Genomic DNA, 23,324 nt, shown 5'->3' with positions numbered 1-23,324 from the left:
CTTATTTTCTAGTGGTAGCTATACAGAAATCTAATGTGTGACTATGGAAAATCTCTAGGAAGAAGAGGGTGATTTGGGGTGGTGAAGCCATAGAAAAACAGAAAAAATAGCAAAGACTTGGGCCCTGGTTGCATCCAGACTGATTGGAATAAAGCTGAGCCTCTTATAGGAGGCCCTATCTTGCTGACACGCAATAGTATAGCAGTTAATCTAGAGGTGCCTGCAACATTGAAAAAGGCAGATATAGTGCACATTTTTCAGAATGGAGTAAAGGCAAATCCGACGTGCTATCTATCGTCAAATGATCTCATAGTCTCATGCCAAGTTGCACCCAAGTCTCCTGCGGTGTCCTTCAAGGCTCCAGCGTTTCCCCCACTTTATACAACATTTACACTAAACCCCTTTTTGACCTTCTTGACTCTCTGGGCATATCCTACAACAATTATGCTGATGACACCCAGATCCTTATCCCCCTCTCAGGAACATACAACCTAGACTCCAGCTACATCAATTCCATTTATGACACCATCCAAGCTTGGATGTCTCACATTAGCTCTGCCTAAACAACGATAAAATGGAAATCCGGATCGTGGGCCCCTCCTCACACTTTGCCAAACTCATTCCTGCCTTCCATTAATTTACTATTGACGCTTGCCCTATCCCGGTCTCTACTGCTGTCAAAATATTGGTCGTCTACCTTGACTCTACCTTCAGCATGACACACCAAGTCAATGCAATTGCATCCTCGACAGCCCACACCACCAAAATATTGATTGATGCCAGGCACCTCCTCTCCCCAGAGGACCGCATGACCATTGCTAGAGCGCTAATCGGTTCCCGGCTGGACTACTGTAACTTCCTCTATGTCGGTACTTCAGAATGCAATCTCCTCAAGCTCCAGTCCATCCAGAACAATGTTATTCAAGCTACATTGGGTTTATCAAAATGGGATCATGTCTCAGCCCACAGAAAAGTGGTACACTGGCTACCTATCAAAGAAAGGATTAACTTTAAAAGGTTGTCTATAATACAACGCTATCTCACCAACACTGCACCCATCTACCTCTCTCAAAGGATTTCTAAGACTAGGTCCTCCAAGCCCACAAGATCGCCCTACTGCAACCTACTGGCTACCACGCGCTTCAAACGCAGCAGAGCAGGAGCTTCCATCGTCTCGGTCACAGCTGCTCGCCTTTGGAACAACCTTCCAACCTACTTGCGGTCCGAGCCTCGCTATTGGCCCTTCAGGAAACAACTGAAAACTGGTCTGTTTAATTGACTTTGACCCGTACTACAAGACTCCTTTACCCTTTACAATTGTGTTCTCCTCATTAACATTGTCATTGCAATGCTTTGCTCCTACATCACTGTTTTCTTTTCCCCTTTGATCCCCCAACCCCTCCTCAAGCTCAGCGCCTTGATGCCTGCTTGGTTTTGTGCGCTTTACAAATATAAAAACAAACAAATAAATAAATAAGGCCAAATTGTGGGATTGGGCAACCACAAATATTCTAAGCAGATTAACAAACATCAGAAACAATAATATCTCCCTCACAGTTGGGTTTTCAGAAGCTCAAGCATGGGTGAAAGTTAGCCAGGGTGATTTGCGTTTGATCTGTAAAGTTATTATAGGTGATTGTTATGTTGTGGACTCCATCGCCGTTCTCGAATGATGGGGGCTTGAGAGCGACGTCGGGGCCAGTGTAAGTGTGTCCCCACGGAGAGCACACCTACCTGGGGGCTCTCTGAATAAACAGATTAAGCACAAACTTTGGAGTCCTGTGCGTTTGTGCTAGACAACAATTGGCAACAAGGATTGAGAGCATGCAGAAGAAGGCAGACCGACACCTTCAGCAAAAGGTGTTAAGCTAAAAAAACAAAGGAAGAGCAACCGCAACGGGCAGAGCCACAGACAGAAAGAAGCCGCTCCACAAAGTCAGGTACCCGTGAGGGACAATAAAAAGGGTGGGCCGCAACGAGAATGATAAAATAATAAAAAGCGAGGAATTTACAGAGCATTCTTTAAATGCAGGACTCGCGCGCATTACGTTTCTTCTGGAGATATTAGAGAAAAGGACCTCAAAAAATGTCTGAAACGTGCCAGACGAACAAGTTACTTCTTACCTTGTAACGTTCTTTCGATGGAATGTTCCTCCGACGTAATCTATCCTTGATAGATTACATTCCAGCTTGCTGGCCTCGGAAATGTTTTCGGTAGAGGGCGCTGCGCATCGACGTCCCCGAGCTGGTGTCCCTCGACAGCCACCGTCTCGGCGCTGACGTCACGGTGCAGTGTAAATAGACTCGTGCAGCTTCCGGTGCTCAGTTCCGTTTTGAAGCTTGAAAATGTAGCTGTGCATGAAATGGTTATTGACCTTGAAGGAGAGTAAGCTGCAACTACAAAGGAAGTTTTACTGAGGGGATGGACGGGAGGGGCGATAAGGAATACCTTGGCGGAACATCCCATCGAAAGAACGTTACAAGGTAAGATGTAACTTGTTCTTCGAAGGGATTGTGTCCTCCGACGTATTCCTTATCTTGATAGACTCCGATAGCAGTGGTGTACAAATGGAGGTGGGAGTAAAATTGGAATATTTCCCTTCAAGAATGTACAGAATGTAACACAGCTTTGCTAAATCTTGTCTCCTGGCTAGAGATGGAATCCAGATTGTAGAATTTTGTAAAGGTATGTGCGGACGACAATGTGGCAGTTGAGGGGCAGCTTCACCTCACTTTTGAGGGGGCTCTTTCCCTGCCAATTTGTAGCATTCTAGAATGGCTAATATAATCCATCTTGAAATGGCCTGTTTTGTGATTGGCAGTCCTAATTTGTGTCCTGCATAACCTATAAACAGCTGGTCTGCTTGCCTTATCCTAGCGAGTCTGCTGATATAAAAGCTCAAGGCACGCCTTGGATCCAGCCTATGTAGCCTCTCTTCGTCTTTCCCTGGATGGGGAGGAGGATAGAATGAAGGTAAGGTTATCTTCTGAGTGATGTGGAATTCAGAGACCACCTTTGGGAGTAAATTAGGCTTCACTTGTAAGACAACCTTGTCTTTGTGAAAAAAAGTATGAGGAGGTTTGCAAGATAGAGCCTGAAATTCGCTCACTCTTCTGGCAGATGTTAAAGCCACTAGTAGGACAGTTTTAAGGGTGAGAAATCTTAATGAACAAGAATGGAGTGGTTCAAACGGAGTAACCATTAGGAAGTTTAAGACTAGATTTAAATCCCATAAGGGAACTCGGAAAGGCTTTGGGGGATAAACATTAGTTAATCCCTTCAGGAATTGAATCACTAGGGGTAGTTTGAAATATGATGGCTCCTCCGCAGTGCGCTTGAAGATTGACAACGCTGCGAGGTAGCCTTCGATCGTACCAACGTTGAGACCTGAATTCGCCAAATAGAGCAAAAAAGATAACACCATTGGTGTACCGCATGAAAAGGGATCGATATTCTCTTCTCTACACCAGCTGCAAAATCTGTTCCAACGGTAGCGGTATAAAGTCTTTGTTGCTGGCCTCCTAGCCGAAAGCAACACCTCCATGACATCATCTGGAATATCCCAATCCTTGTATGTCAACCTTTCAGAAACCAAGCGTGAAGGTTGAGCGTTCTGATGTCTGGATGGAGAACCTGACCTCCCTTCTGCGAGAGACAGTCCTCTCTTTGCGGAAGACGAATCGGAGGACAGATGGACATGTCCAGAAGGTCCGGATACCACGTTCTCCTGGCCCAATCTGGGGCAATTAGGATCATGGATTTCCGGAAACTTCTCAACCTCCCGATTATTTGAGGAATGACATGGAGTGGAGGAAACGTGTACTGAAGTGGAAACTCCCAGTCCACTACAAACGCATCACCTAGAGCTCCTCTAGGGGGAAATTCCCTTGAACAAAACTGATCGCACTTCCTGTTGATTCTGGTGGCGAATAGATCCACTTGAGGGGTTCCCCAAAGGGTGAAGATCTCCTGAAGGACTTCCTGAGCTAGCTCCCACTCATGGGAGACTGTGCTCTGCCTGCTCAGAGCGTCCGCTGTCAAGTTCGCCTCTCCGGCTAGGTGAACGGCCGATAGAGAGATTCCTTCTTGAATTGCCCAAAACCAGAGCTGCATTGCCTCTCTGCACAGTGGCAGTGACCCTACACCTCCTCTTTTGTATTGTCAGTCATTATCAGGACATTCTTTCCCTGTACTGATGGCAGAAAAGCTTTCAGCGTTAGTCTGATTGCTCTCAGCTCCAATAGGTTGATGTGTAGTCTGAACTCCGATGGAGACCAACGACCGCTGATGGTCAAGTCGTTGGTATGGTCTCTCCACCCCGTGAGTGAGGCATCCGTGACTACCGCTATCTCCGGCCATGGTTGCCAAAACTGTTCCCCTTTCAAGATGTTCTCCCGACAGGCCCACCGCTGAAGGTCTCGAGCTATTCTGTCGGGGATTTGAAGGAGATCTGACATTTTCCCTAAGAACTGCAGCCATTGGGTTCTTAGAGGCCACTGGAGGGATCTCATTCTCAGGCGAGCCTCTGGCACTAGGAAGATGCAGGAGGCCATGAGGCCGAGCAACCTCAAAAAGTCAAAGGCTGGTAGGCGTTGAGCATTTTGAAACTTGGTGACCATCTGTAGAATATCTTGAGCCCTCACCTCTGGTGGTGAGGCTTTTCTCGGGGAATTGTCCATGACTGCTCCAATGAACTAGAGTCTCTGTGATGGTATCATCTGTGACTTCTTTAAATTGAGGGAGAAGCCCAGTTTGTGAAGGAAGTGGCAGACATGATCTAGTTGGATCCGAGCTTGTTCCGAAGATACTGCTCTGATCAACCAATCATTCAGGTAAGGGTAGACGTGGATCTCTTCCCTCCTTAGACTTGCAGCCACTACCGACATTAGCTTGGAGAAGACCCTCGGGCGGAGGTCAGCCCAAATGGCAGAACTCAAAATTGATAGTGAGAGTTGCCAATTGCGAACCTCAGGTATTTCCTGTGTTTGAGATGGATAGGCACATGGAAATAAGCATCCTGAAGATCTAGAGATACCAACCAGTCCTGAAGCTGGGGAGCCTGAAGAATCTGAGAAAGAGTTACCATCTTGAACTTGTCTTTCCTGAGGAATTTGTTCAATTCTCGCAAGTCCACGATGGGTCTCAGTCCTCCGTCCTTCTTCGGTACTAGGAAGTAGGGGGAATACTAACTCTTGTTCCTCTACGCTACAGGTACCGGTTCTATGGCACCTTTCTCTAGCGGTCTAGAATCTCCTGCAGAAGGAGCGGATCTGGAAACTTCAAAGAGTTGTTCCCCGGTGGATGACTCTGAGGGGTGTGTAGGAAAGGCAGGCAGTAACCTTGGGCAAATTTCTCCAATGCCCAAGCATCTGACGTAATAGCCTGCCATTCCACCAGATGTTGAGTTAACCTGCCCCCTACTGGTGTCTTGTGGGAGAGACCTTAGAGGGGTTTAGAGACGGCTGACGCAGATGCCGAGGGTAAAGAGGCACCTGCTGCTGCGGCTTTTGTACCTTTAACCCGTCCACCACGGGTGAATCATTTTTGGCCTCTTTGAGCTGGCTGTCATCTGCCTTTTCCGAATACGGAGTAAAAGCGAAAGGAACTACCCCTCCATGAGGTTCCTGAGGGGCGATTCGGGGTCTGATGGATTGCAGCTCCAAGAGATTTCGCTGCTGCCTTAAATGTCTAACTTCTCCAGGCTGTCATCAGCCTTTTTACCAAACAAAGACGTGCCGTCAAAGGGCATATTCAAAAGTCTGGCCTGTACATCTGGGGCAAATCCAGACTTTCGCAACCACGCATATCTGCGGATTGTAGTACTAGCCGCCACGGCCCTGCTGATACCGTCAGCAGAATCAATGCCAGTTTGAAGGGACTCGCACATTGCATCTTTCCCATCTTTAATGATGTTTAAAAATGCTTCCCTTTCCTCTCCTTCCGGGTGACAGTCAGCCACAGATGAAGCACACTCCCAAAGTGTATCACTGATGAGGCCCAACACTCCTTAAACACGTGTATGGGGTTGCTGTTGGTAATCTTGTTCAGAGAGGAATTGCCATAGCATTTCGGTGCTGGACTGCCCATGTGGGCGGGACAAAGACTGATATGCAAATGGATATTTCCCATCTGTGAAAGGTACAGTGAGCAAAAAGCGTGTGCTGCAAACTCTCATCTCAGAACAGGTTATCATGCCATGTTCTTTCTGGAGAGGAGCGCCTGCTACCTTTTTTTGAAATGTATATGCAAAGCTTAGTTACAACAACAAGAATATATAACACACACAGTAATAGCAAGCTTATATACAAATATATACTAATACAAATATACACATGTGGGTACAATAATTGTAGAGGGGTAGAGTACGAAAGACTTAACATCAGATTGCATTTAAGGCCTACGTTTTCAACCATAATACAACCTTGGATCGGAAGTTTTGATAAGGCAGGTCCATTCTGAGAGTTGGAGGTAGGGAATTCCACAGTTTAGCTGCTTTCACTGGGAAGCTGTTGCCCCCTATAGTGGAACGTTTAAAGTTAGGGACAGAAAGGCAATCTTTGTAAACTGTTCTTGTGGGTCTCAGGGAGGTATGTCTGTGGAATCTGTCAACCAAATAAGTAGGAGCAGCGTTGATGAGAGATTTTTGAGTAAGTGACACAGTTTTTAGGAGAATTTTATCTTTGATAGAGAGCCAGTTTTTCTGTTGGCTATCTGATGTGATGTGGTCTCTTCTGGAGATGCCTAATGCCGCTCTAAGAGCGTTATTTTGAAGAGTTTGTAATTTACTGGTAGTGGCTTTGGAAGACCCAAGATAAAGAGCATTACAATAGGCCAGGTGGGACAATATAAGGGCCCTGGCAAAAGTCATGCAGCTAGTATCGGAGAGAAAGGGTTTGGCTGCACGGATCAGTTTACACGTGTAAACCGTGGAGGATGCTAAGGAGTTCACCTGTCTGTTAAAAGAGACGTTTGGGTCCAAGTAAAAGCCCAACGTTTTGACCTCTTGTCCGACTTTGATACTATTGTCATCAATTATGAAAGAGGAATAGACAGGGTCTAATTTCTTTAGGCTAGAGGTAGTGCCCAGGATTATAAATTCTGTTTTATCATCATTCAGGCATAGTCCATGTGTGGCCATCCATGCCAGGATGATGATGTACACTCTATTCACGAAGGCCAAATCCTTTCCATAATCCCCAGAAAGCGGGAGTAGGATCTGGGTATCATCTGCGTAGTTGGTGTAGGTGATACCGAGAGGATCCAGATCATCGAAAAGGGGCTTGGTAAATATATTGTACAGTGTGGGCGAGACACAAGAGCCCTGTGGCACACCACAGGTGATGGTTATGGGGTCTGCTGCTGCTGTGGTTGAGAAGACCCTCATAGTTCTGCCGTTTAGGAATGATCTAATCCAAGTGATGGCCTCAGCGGAGAAGTGAGCCGATGTGTTGAGGTGGGTACATAGGACAGAATGGTCGACCAGGTCAAATGCCGCAGAGAGGTCTAGGAGGACGAGTAAGGCGGCTTGGCCGTTGTCTCTAAGCTCATCAACCTGTGTCTTAAGTTCAATGAGAGCAGTCTCGGTCCCATGTTGGGGACGGAAGCCTGATTGTCTCGCTCCTAGTAGGTGGTGTGCTTCCAAGTACTTCTGTATTTGTATGTAAGCAACCTTGTCCAAGAGTTTTAGGAGAAATGGTACGGTGGTAATAGGTCTATAATTTGTGGGCGTGGCTGGGTCAAGTGTGCGTTTATTTTTAGTAGTGGAATTACCCAAGATTGTTTTAGATTGGTAGGGATAGAGAAGGAAGCATTGATTAACTTCTTGATGAAAGGGGAGAGGTCTCGGGCAGCATCCTTAATGAGCTGTGCGGGGCACAGATCACCCTGACAGTTGGAAGGTTTCAGTGACAAAATTATTCTTTCTACTTCAAGTATGGTGACTTTGGAGAAGTTAAAGCGGGTGGGTTCAGTAATAGTGTGGTTCTCAGTAGGTTTGGATGGGAGAGGGTCATTCAAGGAGGCTCTTGTACAGGAAATTTTGTTTTGTAGGGTAGCAATCTTGTTTGCTAGAGCATTTTGGATCTCTGAGCACCAATTTTTATCTTTGGTACACGTGTCAAGTGGTGCTAAAGGGATCTCTATTTCTTTGAGGATCGAGAATAATTCCTTCATATTTGATTTAGCTTTGGGATATGCGGAAGTCGAAGGAAGTTCGTTTTGCTAGGCAAATTTCTTTTTTGTAGAGGGCTGAGAGTTTAGTAAATTTGAGTTTATTGGCTGCTGAAGGGAGTTTTTTCCAGGTGGCCTCACAGTTTCTTTTTTGCTGCCTTAGGTTTTCAAGGAATGGTGTAGACCATTTATTCAGGTGTGTTTTAGGCTTACTTGGTCCGAGTTTGAGGGGGGCAATTAGGTCCAGCGAGGTAGACATGACTTTATTGTATTCTTCGACCAAAATCTCAGGATCCGAGTTGTCAGGGAGTGTGTTGAGTGAGGGGAGTAATTTCAGGATAAGTCTCTCCACAGTGATACTCTTTATTTTTCGTAAGTGTGGGCGGAGCCCTGGTGACTGGCCGGGGTGGGGGTCGGATAGTGGAATGCATGAATGATACCAGATGGTGGTCAGTCCAAGCTAGAGGTGAAATGGCAGTGATATTAGCTAGACAATTGTAGTTGGCCACCCAATCGAGTATTCTGCCTTTGGCATGTGTGGGTTCAGTACTTCTTTGGGTAAATCCTAATTCAGAGAGGGTATTGAGCGTGGTACTGGCAAGCTGGTCTGACGAGTCATTGAAGTCCATATTAAAGTCCCCAAGAATAAGTACTTGTGTGGAGCTTTTAAGGTTACTGGACAAAATGATGTTAATGTCCTCATCAAATTTGCTTATTGGGCCTGGAGGACGGTAGAACAAGTGGATGTTGAGGGTTTGGGCATTAGTAAGTGGAACATTAACAGAGAGTAATTTGCATGAGAGGACATTAATAGGGGTAGCTAATCTCATGGTGAGACTACATTTGTGGATAATAGCAACACCCCCTCCTCTGGAATTAGGTCTGTCTTGTCTCAAAATGGAGTAATTATCTTGGGATGAACAAGCGGCTCTGCAGATAAAAATACACCAAGGAGAGATGATTCCTATACTATTTGTGTCGAAGTATGACTATGATACCAATGAAGGTCTAGCAAGGAGATTTCCTTTAGTATTCAATGAAAACATTGGGATGCTCAAAGGTTTCAAACACAGGATCGTTCTGAAGAGAGGTACCAAGCCAATCACACACACAGTGAGAAATATTCCATTGGGGACAACAGATGCCTTACACAAGGAGTTGACGAAATTGTGCGAACAAATGATTATTGAACACATTGAGTGTTTATCCCCAATAGTAATAGTATGCAAGCCAGATAAATCCATAGGGATGTGTGTTGATCTTCGAGATCTCAATGCCAATATTTGGATTGATAGACATCCTCTACCAAATATAGGGGAGATGCTGACAACCACGAGACCTGCTAAATACTTTACCACTCTGGACCTGTCATCAGCATACCATCAAGTGGTCCTGGATGAGGACTCTAGGCATTCAATGTCATTTGTCACTCTGTTGGGAGCTTTCAGGTTCAGGCGCATGCATTTCGGCCTAACATCTGCAGGTTTCCAGAGAAGGATGCAACAACTGTTTGGGGACCTGGACGGTGTATATTATTTCCAGGATGATATCTTGATTGCAACCCTGACGGAAGATGAACACAACGCCAAACTGTTAGGAGTTCTACAAGTTATACAAGGAAGAGATCTCACACTTAAGAGTGACAAATGTAAAATCAAATTGAGAGAAGTGACATATTTGGGGCATATAATCAATTCCGAAGGGAACAGTCCTAAGAGAAATCTGGTGGAAACAAAATCAAACATGCCTGCTCCCTCAAATAAGGATCTATTGCACAGCTTCTTGGGGTTAGCAGAGTACTATTCAAAATAAGTACCACATTTTACAGATAAAACACAGCACATGAGACAGCTCATGAAAAGGTCAGCCAGGTTTGTGTGGTCTGAAGCATGCCCAGAAGAACTGGAAAACATTAAGGAGAGCATAAACAATCCACCAACACTAAACATGTTCAACGGCACAGCTCGTAACATTATATTGGTTAATGCTAGCAACATTGGTTTACGTGGTGTGTTAGAACAGATGCAGGAAAATGGTATGGGTCCAATTGCGTTTGCTTCACATGTACTGAAAGCAGCAGAGCTAAACTACTCAACCATAGAAAAGGAAGCCGTTGGAGTGAGATGGATTCTTGAACATTTTAGAGGTGTAATATGGGTCCGTTAATAAATGTCTAAGAATCCACATTTAGTGTACCCTAGGATTCGCAGGTGGATTCTTGACATAATGCAATTTAATGTAAAGGTCGTGTATATGCCAGGTAAAACCTATATTGTGGCAGATTATTTGTCTAGACTGCCGTGGGATAATGGAGAACAGAATGGAGATTGTGTTGATGAGAAGGACATGGAGTGCCTTGTTGCAGATATTGAATCAGGAATAACGAAAGAAGAGTGGGTCCAAGCATCTGCAGACGATATGGAGCAAGGTTTATTATGCCAAGCAGTACATAAAGGATGGGAAAAAGTTGACAATACCCTATATGCACTTCAGAGTCCTCTACATAACAGTGATCTTCTACCATATTACAAAATCAATAGAATCCAGTTGCTTAATCACATGAAAGCACCTACGGGTATTAAATGAGGTAATTTGATTCGCCAATCCTAACATAATATCTTAATATGTGGCGCACATACTTAAAACCATGCTGCTTTACAATAAATAGCTGTAATGCTGGGTGGGGTCTAAAACCATATATTCAGTAGCAGTGTATTTGCATGAAGTAAGACTTGTATCATCTAGACTTAGCATGAATCCTGACCACAAAAGATTGATCACAGAGGGCAGATTAAACCAGCTCCAATTACAATACAATATAGTCTAATGGCAAGGTCAATATGTGGTGTGACCATTCTGCGGCTGTGGTATGAGGGTGGGAAGAGGTGGCTGAAGCACAATATTGTTTAAGGTAATTCTGTTAATTTTACAGAAGCTAGGCTATATTCACTTATGTTGGAGCATCATGGGAAACTTTATAGAATGGCCACTGTGGTGAACCAGAAGGAATCGGAACTAAGATGCGACATGTTCAAGGGGGTTTATTTAAATAATAAAAAAACGCCTATCTATCTAGCCCTAGCGCTATGAGATAAATTCCCTACCTAACAAACTAAAAATAATGGTGCTTGTCAAATGTCCAAGAGAAATAGTCCTTAGTCCATACCCTACATACTATCTGTCACTACCACTTAGAAAAGCATAACAATATGGACCGGAGCAATAGCCTCTATTCTTGGGTTTGGCTCTGCCCAACTATTGGGATCTCTTTCCAAGAGTTGGTTTGAAAAGTTCTTTAATTTCCCATAATGCAGTCTTCCTGCCTCTCTTCAGGTCAGTGTTGTCGCGCCACCAAAGGAGATGGTGTCTTCATCGTCTCCCGTCTCTTTGTCTCTCTCTCGTTTTTGGCTTTGTTGTCATTCAAGGCACTAGGCCCTCCTGACGTCCTGCTAGCGATCAGCTTGTTACACTACCGCCGGCTCGGCGGTCTAGCGTGGATCCGCCCCTCCAGGACTTCATTTCGTCAGCAGCTCGCCACTGCGCAGGATTCCCAGTTCCTCGTCGTTTTATGTACATCATCACAAACAAAAGGGGTGTGTCGCTCCTCTTTGACTGTGGAGTTCAGTCGAGATGCAGCATTACCTGAAGCCAAAGAGACTGAAGAAACCTCATTTTTCGGAGAGTCAAAAACAGAGTAACAACAGTCTTTCCGACTCCCATGTAGGCAGACAATGTACTCTGGACAGGGAGTTGCCTAAAGGAATGGGAGTCCTTATCCCCAAGAGGGGAGTGACTCCCAGTGAGGTCCCAGTTTCCTTGACCCCTAGGGAGGGTCTTGCTTATATTATCAGACCTTTGCTACCCTGTGTACTGTATTCTGTATGTTATTTTTAAGTATCACTCCAATTTAGGATTGATATCTAAGATTTATGGGTATTGTAAAAGCCACATGGTGAACGGTATTTTATTTATGTTTTGCCATAGGCATTTAAGTTTTTAATGTTATGTGTTAATGGTAGTTTTGATGGTGAATCAAATTGCAAGTGACCAAAGATTCACCCAGCCAAATTTGATAGTGGGACATGCTCCTAGAGCTGTTAAATGGTCCAGGTTTTTGATGCAAGATAAAAAAAAGAGTGACCTATAGGAGACAATTGAACCATGCATTGAAACCATTTGTAACAAAAGGGTTTTGGAAGGCCATATTCTTGTGGAATTTAAGACCATGGTGAAGTCCAATTTCCCTTTTGTAACTAGCAACTGAACGGTAGTAAAGATTCATGCACTAACAGGACCTAATGATCATGTATGATGAGGAATGTGAACAAGCCAGATAACGCGTGAAGGCCGTTCTGTATGCTGGTCCTCCGGTTGATAGGGTGAATCTGCAGGCTACTAGATCCCACTTTAAGAAACTATTAAAATGGAAAGAAGTTGAGTTTGTAAAGGCTGAGTGGAATTGTTTGGTTACTGCCCATGAGACGAGACAGCGGGACATTTTGGAAATTGGTTTCTGGGGCTGGATTTATAGAGGGATCGGTGCTCCAAAGTAGCATTACTTCGGATGAGTGGTGTAAGCACTTTTCTGAAATTTATAGAGACTATCCCATGTCCATTGATACAATGGTTAGTCTAGACCCAGACTGGTCCCAAGGAGAGAAAAGGCTAGGGGATACTCTTAAAATTTGCATAGAGGAAGTTGCAAATGCAACAAATGCCTAAAACGTTATAAAAAAGGCCTCAGACTCGGATACAGTGCCTGCAGACTTCTTTATTGATTAACCAGTCATTTGGGGCCCAGTCCTTTGAAAGGTTCTTTCAGCATGTATCAATCTGAACACAGTCCCTCCCTCAGGGAGGAATGCTGAAATTATCCCATTGTATAAAAAGGGTGGGAGAGAATCCCTGGCCAACTAACGGCCAATTTCTTTGCTTGATAACACTTGACATTTTTTTGAAAAGGTCATTTTAACACATATACAGGAGTGGGCTGATGATAATATTATCCATACTATCCAGGTGGGGATTCCAAAAAGGGCACGGTGGATCAATGTTTTCATCTGTTCCTGATCTGACAGAAATATACCGTCTTGAGGAAGGCACACTTATTTGCTATTTTCGTTGACCTCAGGACCACTTTTGATGGGGTTTCACGCCAGAGGCTATGGCAGGTTTTGCAGGATAGAGGGATGCCTTCAAGTCTTATTTCTATTGTACAATCCCTATATTCAGACAAATAAAGCCAGAGTTTTCTATGGGCTTGCGGGAGAGTTCACCCAACTGTTTGATGTATCTAAGGGAGTAATGCAGGGGTGTGCTTGCTCCGCTTTTATTCTGTATTTTTATTGAGGAAGTTATCAACACTCTGCGCAAGGAGCGCCAGGACCCACCGAAATTGGGTTCTGAAATGTTCCCAGCCCTTTTCTTCACGGACGATACTGTGTTCCTGTCAACAACACAAGTCCATGGTGTTCAAACCAGAATTTGCTAATCATCGTAGACTTATGGCTAAAGTTGATGGTCATTTCCTTGAAGAGGTTAACATTTAGGACTACCTGAGAGTCAGGTTCAACGAGAATGGGCCCTGGTCCACCAAGGAAAGGTATAGATATTAGTCTTTTCTTCATTCTAAGAACTTTGAGGACTTGGACAGCAGTTCCTGCTGAGAAAATGTGGACCTAGACACAAGGTCCTGTGGAGTGCAACCATTTCACATATGGTTGGTTATTCACCCATCCTGACACTATTTTATTGACTTGTAATCCTTTGATGATTATAGCAAGACCCCAGAGACCCTAAGGTAGGGTGCACCTGGACCCTGTTCTTAGTTTGTTGCATGAGAAGACCAGTGTTCATGCAGAGAATATCAAAGTCGAAAATTGGCTTTTTACTGTAATGCTTAACCTCTCCTTAGCATGGTATAATATAGCCCAGCTGGTGAGAACATCCATTGTTGTTCCCGTCCCCTTCAGAGTAGGCTTTTCACCAACCCCTCCTTGTGTGAATTGAAACACTAAGTGAAACAGTGTCAAGTTTCTGTTGTTCCCACACTGTCACTCCAAGCACAAATTGTTCACCTTCTCTACTTCCAACTTAGACATACAATGAAAGGGGTGTTTTGCTACCTTCCCCAAATCACCGGACACAGCTTCTCTTCTCCATTTCACCATGTTGGCGGACAGGACATGGAAACTAGTCTCTGGTCAATATGCCAAAATTATTGAGAGAAGAACGGGATGGTCGGAGATGGTACATTTGAAGTGGGATGTGACCCTGGCAACCTGATACATGATGATGTCTAGAAATACTGCTGCAAACAGACGAGATACGCAGCCTTTAACAGTCGATATAAGCTAATACACTTCCAGTATGGACATCAAATGTATTACACACCGGTGGCCCATTACACACCGGTGGCCCTTAACATATTCTTTCCTGACAGACCTGCTGGCTGTGCAAGGTGAGCTCATGACCCTGAAACCTTTCTACACATGGATTGGCAATGCCCGCAAATTAGAACATTTTGGGCAAAGGTTTTTCAAATACTGTGGGATATTATAGGGGAACGAGTGGAGCCAACCCCGCTGATGGCATTACTGGGATATACGAGGGACATCTCAGGGCAAGCAAGGGGTCTTGCTGGGCTACTGTTAGTCCTGACCAGCAGGCGGGTGGTAATGACATGGGGAAGTAGGGCCAAGCCTACGAGGGACCAGTGGATGCAAGACATAATGTATTGTTTTGAAATGGAAGTGGTCTACAGGCTCACAACACATGCTAGCGCGAGGCCCAGAGACATTTGGGGTCCATACACTACTTATTCCGAGATGTGAAAACTCATCCTAGCAATCAGACACTGGATCCATCAATGGGTGAAATATGCTGTAATATTGCACTGTTGCAGTGTCACTGACCGACGAGCTCGCCAATGCTGTTTTGGCTGTTGTTTTAAAAAAATATTCATAAACAGAATAACAAAATGTTTAAAAAATGTGTAGTGGTCAGAATCGGAGAAATGCAAGGAACAGTCATAGCGTGTTTAAAGTCAGAAGTCTTATGCACATGAGGAAGCAACGTGCTGCACACATACAGGTTTGCAGAGCATAGTGAATGGAAACAAATAAACAGAATATTGTACAAAAGAAAATAACATTTCATGCACCATTCGATTCCAGATGCCTCACCCCTTGCAGCCCTGTAATTTTACTTAGTGTTAACCAATGGCATGGTGCAGTTGAATCTGTGACTGCAGGTTCCTAACAGATATCAGAGGTGAGCACTTAACTCACTCAACTATCTTACGTGTGAGAAGAAACAGGCAAAAAACCAAGCATGCACTGCCGAATTATTGTCTAGTTCCACTCAGCAATAAAAAAAGGGACTGCTCAAGGAGGATGGGTCAAGTGCATACACAGGGTGGAGCATCATCAAGTCCACAGTTGCACACCGAGCTCCCCCTCAAAGGTTTTAGTACTGTGCAAAGAGACATGCTATGGTCCTCTGCCTGTGGTAGGACATCCCACAAGTCAGAGAGATGCTGTCCATTGCCTACACTATAGGACGTGCAGCTACAAGGGCACAGTAGTAGGAAATGTTTCCAAGAGTCTCACTTGTGTATGCATAGGACAAAGGTCTGCAACGTGGGGCTCTCTAGGTGTTTTAGACTACGAATCCCAAGATCGTCATCCCTGTTTATGCTGGCTACAGCTGGTGGTCCACAGCATCTGGAGAGCCTACGGTTTCAGACCCCTGGTATATGGTATGGTTTGATTCAATGTCTTGGCCCTTTACTTTTCTCCATTCACAAAGCATCACATAGGGACCTGCAAGTTCTAATATACTTACAGCTTGTGCGAGAGCTTGATTTCTCCTTGTATGCATCGTTAAGGTGGACATACTCGTCCAGGGCTAGTGCCAGTCTCTGCTCTTTCACTTGGTACAGCTCCTTCTGCGTGCTGAGGGCATCCTGAGCAACCGTTAGGTAGTCCTTCAGCATGATTTCTTGTTCTTTCCTCCATTGTTTCCGTGGATCTTCTATCTGTGTGATTTCTAAAGGGAAAAGCCCACAAAGTAATGATTTAAACGCACAAAGACCCAAGCAATACAATGCTAACTTCAACCAACAAACAATCTGCTCAAAACATACCACAATAATGGCTATACAAATAAGAATGACATCAACCTGTTAATGAAGTAGATTGATTAGCTGCTCTTGTAGAAGGTGTTGTCAAGTAACTTGTATTTGTATCTATATGGTTTTTTTTCACAGAATCCATGTCACACGACAGACACTTCATGGGAGTTTGTGCAGTGTCTTAAGAGGAGAACAATTAAGTGCTGTCCGTAGGATTGTATCTGCTTAACTTCTGCTGCTGGCAAGTTGGTAGGTTCTATCCAGGGAATCACTACCGTAAGCAGGTAGTGAAGAGTAGGTTGAAGTAGAGTTCCGAGGTCTGCAATGTGGTTCAGGCCGAAGGTCGCCCAAGAACAAGTGGCTCTTAAAACCTCTGCAGGCTAACAGGAAGTCATTTTCATTCCTGAGATGGAGGGGCAGTGTTCCAGAGGGTGAAGCCTTGAGCATACCTCATCCCGAACTTTTTTGTACATAAGAGAGTGGATGGTCTGGCAGTTCTGGGATGCTGACATTACGTATTTGATCAGGCTATTGAACACTCTCAGCTCACAGTCTCTACCTTTGGTCCCCCCCTTTTTGTCAAAAAGCATTTTGAAGTAGACAACGGTCTGCATGTGGTGCAACAAATAAAAAGCCACTAGATTTATACCCACACACAATCAAAATCTGAAAAGCATAATGGCAATCTGACAAACATTCCTGTGGAACTTCAGTTATATTATAAACTTGTTGATCCCCACAAATCTAACAGTACTAAATACATTTTAAAAATAATTCTGCTATCAATCAGGCATCACTTCCAGCATCATCTTAAAAACTGCTGAGACGAGCTGGAACCATGGTCAAATTTGCATTTTTACATTCGCAGGCACATGGAAAACAAGAGAATGTGAAGATCCCTCTTGAAGCAATTATGGATGCTGAATGTGCAGAGCGCATGTGAGCTCTGGTGGAGGGGGAGGTGAGTGGCCGAATGGGGTTTGACATATAGCAAGCCAAACAAAGGCCATGGAATGTAGGACTTTAACCGGCAGACAATACCCGCATTCCAAGTCATCCGATTGGGCGTGCTACACTTCAAAGGTGCTAATAAATGATACAACACTTGAATGCGGACGGAGGATCAAGAGTCAACAGAAATTCGTAGATGACACTAGCAAGAGCAGCCTGGATCCCAAATGCTCCCATGTCTACATGAACTGAATGAGTGAAATATGTTACTGCCACTAATGGCTGGTTTCACCAGCCCTGAACTATTCAAATAAACCTAGAGATAACAATGAATAAGAAACTAGCAGGTCCCAAAGAAAATGGGTATTCAGAACTACCTCTCTCAAGATGCATCAGCTTTAGGGATCCAAAACCGGGAGCAGATTACGAAGTGTTTTCCGGGAAATATACGCTGTGGGGAAACACCAACACATCCAGAGAGATCCTTTAGTCGACAGGTGCGATTCCTCAAATGGGAAAACACTAACTTATGCCAACCCCCTCTGCACCCCCAGCAACAGAGCTTGTGAAGGAAAACAGTGTTCTCCGTCCTCTACAGAAGTGAAATACTTCCTTCCCCTTTAACAAAGGGATAAATGATTTTGCACAAGTGGGAAATTAATAGAGGATTTAATGTTCCTTGAGATGGCCCTTTCAACATCAAAAACACTCAAAAAACGAACGTCTGTGCAGGGAGACAGCCACGAGACAAGGCAGGAAAAGAGGTGCTAACAAACATGAGCCCCAGCACTTGGACCTAACTGAGCGGGATCAAAGATGGTAGAAAGCCTTTTGAAGACTTCCCTCCCTGGCTTGGAACGGTCAGGTAATTCCCAAATCAATTAAAAAGTTTGCCTCAGCCAGTGGTAGAATGGTGAGAGCTTTCAAAGTCTAAGAAAAACAACCAGTGCCCTTTTGAGCTTGGAACTGAAAACATGTGTTTACTCTGGAAGCAGGGGAGCACCAGAGCTGGCGAGCCTCTTAAGCCTGGAAGATGGGGGTGCTACAGTGAGGGGGAGACAGAGGGAGACACGTCCCCTGCACCCAGAAGAGGGAGCTGCTCCAATGAGGGGAAATAAGTTCCCTGAACCCCAGAAGATAGGTATGCTGCAGTGAGGGGGGAGAAAAGTCCCTGAACCACAGAAGAGGGGTATTTTCAAGTGAGGAAGAGATTGGCCCAAGGGACCTCAGAAGAGTCTAGGGATCCAGTGAGACGAGGAAAGCCCCTTGAGAGCAAAATAAAGAGAACATGGACCCAAGGTGAAGGGAAGTGTGAAATGTAGAGAGAGAGAGTGACTTTGGGCCCAGAAGAGGGGATGTGTATGAGCTATAGTGAAGAAAGAGTGAATGAGCAGGGCACTATATCCCTGGGTGTGGAAGGATGAGCAGGGACCATATCACCAAGTAAAAGACAGAGGAAAGGGGAGCCCCAGTGAAATGCAGAGAGAGGTGGTTAGGTCTTGTGGTCCCAAGAAAAAGCGATAAAGATTGAATGCTAGAGTGACCTAAACAGGAGGCCTTTCTGTCTGGAACTTTCTGAATGTCTTTTTGTTTGCTGTGCTTTGTTTATGATCCTGAGTTCAAGGACTACGACTACCAACAATCTTTATGTTACAGCCATCCTGATCCCATTTCCATACAATCGTCTTCTCTTTTACTTTGGTTTAATAAAACCCTTTAGTTCTGGCTGGGCTACGTTACAGCTTTTTCCCTTCGTGGAGGTATTGGCACACTGCCAGGGCTCCCTGGTGGGGAAAAGCGGTAACACAGACCAGCCAGAACTCCAGGACGGTTGGAGGTGATGTCCGCGGCCTTGGACATCCATTTACCTTGAGTGCACTGCGTCCCCAAGCACAGCGACAGCTCCAGGGAGCCCCGGCAGGGTCCCCTTCCCTCCCCTGAGGGAAATTCTGTAACGCAGCCCAGCCAGCGCTTCAGGATGGTTGGGGGTGATGTCCCTGTCCTTGGGCGGCCTAGAGATAACAATGAATAAGAAACTAGCAGGTCCCAAAGAAACTGGGTATTCAGAACTACATCTCATCAGCTTTAGGGATCCAAAACCCAGAGCAGATTACAAAGTGTTTTCCGGGAAATATACGCTGTGGGGAAACACCAACACATCCAGAGAGATCCCTTAAATTGTCTCCCCTCACCCTCCTCCCATTTGACCCACACTTTCAAAATCTTTGCTGGGCATCCCCCAGCAGCATACACCCTCCTTACAAAGGCCATACATCTGTCCATCCAGCAGGTCAGCCTCGGTCCAGTGACCCCCACAATGAGGAGATTACCTTCTTGATTAGTCCCAAGGGCACTGCCAGAAATATCTTTTCACACTTTGTGAGCCCCACTTCCCCCCAAATCCCAAGTACAACACATGTAATATCTTTGGGGACTGTTAGGCAGAATTATATGCAGTACCCTTTGGGAACACCACACACAATTAAGACTACAAGTGACAGTACAATTTCACCTTTGGTACAAGCCTGTACTACACAATTAAACTGGTAGCAGTAGCAGAGCAGCCAGATTTATCTCAAGAGTAAGTGAGCAGTATCAAATAGTTACACAAAGGACAGCAATTACTTTGATTCAGGAAAACACTGACTCAAGGTTTTCAAGTAAAAGAATATACATTTATTTTACTCTTTAGTTGTATAACATTACACTATTATAAGCAGTCTAAAAATCACACTCTTAATGCACCACAGCACTTCCCATAAATTCCAGACAAGTTAAGCTCACAAAATGAAGTGGGGGCAAAATGGCACTCCAGCAATTTAAAAGGGAGGGAAAGACAAAAGTTAACAGAAATGGATCCACACCAACAGGTAAGTACTCAGATCAAGCGAACAAAAGAGACTACAATGATAAAATCAGATAGAAAAGGCTTAGGGCCAAAGTCAATGGTTCAAAAGTCTTTTGCTCAAGATAATACAGTACAGGGTAGTTTGCGGTAAAGTTTGTGGCACGGTTTCCGGACGAGGTTGGTTGGTAGAAAAGTTAGCTCAAAGAGAAGAGACGGACAAGCCCTCGGATTGGAGAAAGATTTCAAACACTTTCACTGTGGCTGAACGAAACGCACAAACGGATTGACACAGTACCTTAAAACGGAGAGGGGGCTGTAGCTGAGGCAGACGTTCCTGGTAGTTCCTGCAGGCTCACGGTTCCTGAAGCGACTGTCGGACTGATCAGAAGTAGGAAGACTGGAGGGTCCTGCACTACCCAGGGAAGAAACCAGCAGCAGTGCCAAACAACAAATAAAAGGTGCGCTCCTTAAAACCCAAGCAGGGTCCGACCTTCCTGGCTATCCGGCCCACGGTAGTTCTGTACAGCGAATCGACCAGAGGAGAGGTCCTGGCTTGCAGTTTGGGTGAACTGGTTGATCCCACCAGTTACCTGGAGGGATTCTGGAGTCCCTTTAGCCAATCAGACAGGAGTGCGACTTGGGTTACCAAGGGAAACCATGGCAGGGGTCTTAAAACCCCTCCCTCACATCCTGCCTACCCAGACTCTCAGGTGCCTAAAGGAGGAGTTCTGTGTGGAAGCCTGCGAAAAAGGGATGAACAAAGGGACCAAACCAGGTTTGGCGCGCAGAGTAAAACACGAGAAAGACTTTAACAAAAAGAAATGGCGAATAAACCCGGCCAGAGCCAAAATAAAATATATTTGGTCAAGCAGGTTTGTATTTGAGGCTAATATAATAGCTAATACATTACGTTTATATGAGAGAATCAGGGTAGAAAAGTTAGGGTATATACCACTGCCACCAGCCAAGTCTCAATGTAAAAGGAGCGAAACAATGCCCCTAGAGGCACAGCCAAAAAGGGATAAGAATTAACCCTTTCCAATACTCTATGGAAGATGGGGTGTACTGGGTCTGTGGTTTAAAGTGACTAAGGTAAAGTTAATGGCATCTTTACCCTTTTCTGGGGGACTGTTGACAGTGGGAAGTCTAAAAGACAACCCTGTGTCACTGCACTGAAGGTACTGTGTAACACACATGAAAAATATGGTGCCCTGGAGTAGGTGAGGCTCCAGTGCCCAAGATCACACAAAAAGAAGAAATACACATAGCAAAACACATGTAAGAGTGGGAAAAAAGGCTTGCATTCTTACCAGGTGAAAAAATAAATCCTAGAAATCCAGCAAAGCTGCTGAGGGGCTCAGTAGGTAAGGGAAATTAACCATTTATGAGAATTCTCCCCAACACTCGCCGCCCCCCAGACTAAGGGACAGGAGAATCTAATCCCCACCAGGATGGATCTCCTGTTGAAAGTCGGTTAAATGGCCTGCTGAGTACACCAGCAACCTTTTGTAACCCTGGCTAGGACCTTTTTGTCCAATGTTTTTCAGTTGTAGACTATATGGCCTACAAACCTGTTGTGGTACATCTCTCTTTTTAACTGTATAGGGGATCTGTTCTAACAGTCCCTTAGAAGTTGTAACAACCTCTGAACCTACGTTAGGCTTTTTCAAGGGGTCCTTGGAAAGGGATCCCTTAGATCTAGAGGGGCCTCTCACAAGAGCAGGTTGGGTCTCAGGTATCTTGGTTGGAGGGGTTGTGGTCAAGCAAGGTACATGCTGCCACTTCCTCTGAGATCTGACCTTACCTATTTTAGAAGTTTCCCTCCTAACATTAAGATTTTCACTGGAGTCTTTGTTAGCCTTAGACCTATCTTTCCTGGGTTTCCACCAGCTTTGAGAATAACCAGTTCTCACAGACTTAGAGAGGTGTCCAATTTATCTATCCACCTCTTCCTCAGAAGTAGGGAGAGTCAAAGACTTTACAATTGGATGGGCTATGATGGAGCTTGGATGGGGCTCCCATTTCCCTACTATACTAGCCTCAGATATGCCTGGGTTAGAGGTCAACATACGAACACCAGGGCTTGCAGTGGGGTTCTCTGTAGAGGTTCCCACAGGCGTAGAGGGGTCTCTTAAGGTTGCCTTTCTAGCCAATTTGGTTTGGTTCTGTTTTCTCTCACTGGGAAGCCTGGGGGTACTGGATACTACTCCTAGAACTTTTAGATCACTCCCCAACAGGACTCTCCCAGGCACCTCATTCTGGACATTGACAGGGATCCTCACTGTCATATTATTACACTGAATGAGAGCCGGCAGAATTGGATCCAACTGGACAGGGCCTCCAGACAATTTAGCGGGACCTTTGGGTGCCTAAGCAACATCCTCAGGCTTGAAAAATCTTTCATCCACTACTGTTCTGCTGGCCCCAATGTCTCTCCTGGCAGGAGTATCCTGGCCATTGACAAGAACACTGTCCATATAATATTCTCTAGAGTTTTCTGGAATGGAGTTATAGACCTCTAACTTTTGTTTCTTACCCTGAACCATGGACTCCAAGGATACAGTTGCCTGAAGAACCAAGGGTGCTTCAGCAAATAGTTCAAAGTGAGCACTAGCCATTTGTACTTCTTCCTCTGCTGGGGGAAGGCTGAGGAGGCAGTGCTGATCCCTGCAGGTTTACCCTTGCACCTGGGATCTCCTTTGATATGGTCAATTGACCCACAGACATAGCATTTAACAAATGCTCTCTGGAATGGGGGCTTCTGCTGACCTCCCTCTGGTTGAGCACCAGGGGATTCACTAGCCCTATTTGGTTTCCCATGTGGCTTACCCTGGCTATGTTTGGGGACCTCTTCTGGATGGAAGGTATTAGAATTCTCTTTGTTGTCTTTCTTTGGTTGTTTCCCCTCATCCTTTTTCTGAGTAGCCCCAGAATCCTTGTGAGTAGCCCTGTTGGCAACCCATAAGTCTGCAGCCTTAGCTAGCCTCTTTGGATCTATCTCCTTAGAATCAGCCAAGTGCTGTCTTAGCTCCGGAGAGCAGACATCAAAAATAGACTCCAACATTACAAGATTTCTCATTCTTTCTTAAGTGTTTACTCTGTAACCCTTAATCCAACCATCTAAGTTTTTCAAACATTCACATACCCAGATAGCCCAAGGGGTACCATCATGATTTTTGATGGTCCTAAACCTAAGGTACTGGGAAGGGGTCTTCCCAAAT

General features: G+C 45.0%; 1 protein-coding gene across 1 annotated transcript in view; it reads right to left on the bottom strand.

Moving 5' to 3' along the window:
* WWC2 (WW and C2 domain containing 2) overlaps window positions 1-23,324 on the bottom strand; it is a 2,565,136-nt gene that overhangs the window by 1,620,581 nt on the left and 921,231 nt on the right. The window contains exon 3 of the mRNA XM_069631472.1: window positions 16,016-16,219. Coding sequence (XP_069487573.1) covers window positions 16,016-16,219 — 204 coding nt within the window. The remainder of the gene's footprint in view (window positions 1-16,015; window positions 16,220-23,324) is intronic.

The sequence above is a fragment of the Ambystoma mexicanum genome, chromosome 6q, assembly GCF_040938575.1.
Source record: "Ambystoma mexicanum isolate Mex_15411 chromosome 6q, UKY_AmexF1_1, whole genome shotgun sequence".
NCBI lineage: Eukaryota > Metazoa > Chordata > Amphibia > Caudata > Ambystomatidae > Ambystoma > Ambystoma mexicanum.
This window is presented reverse-complemented; position numbering and strand designations above follow the sequence as displayed.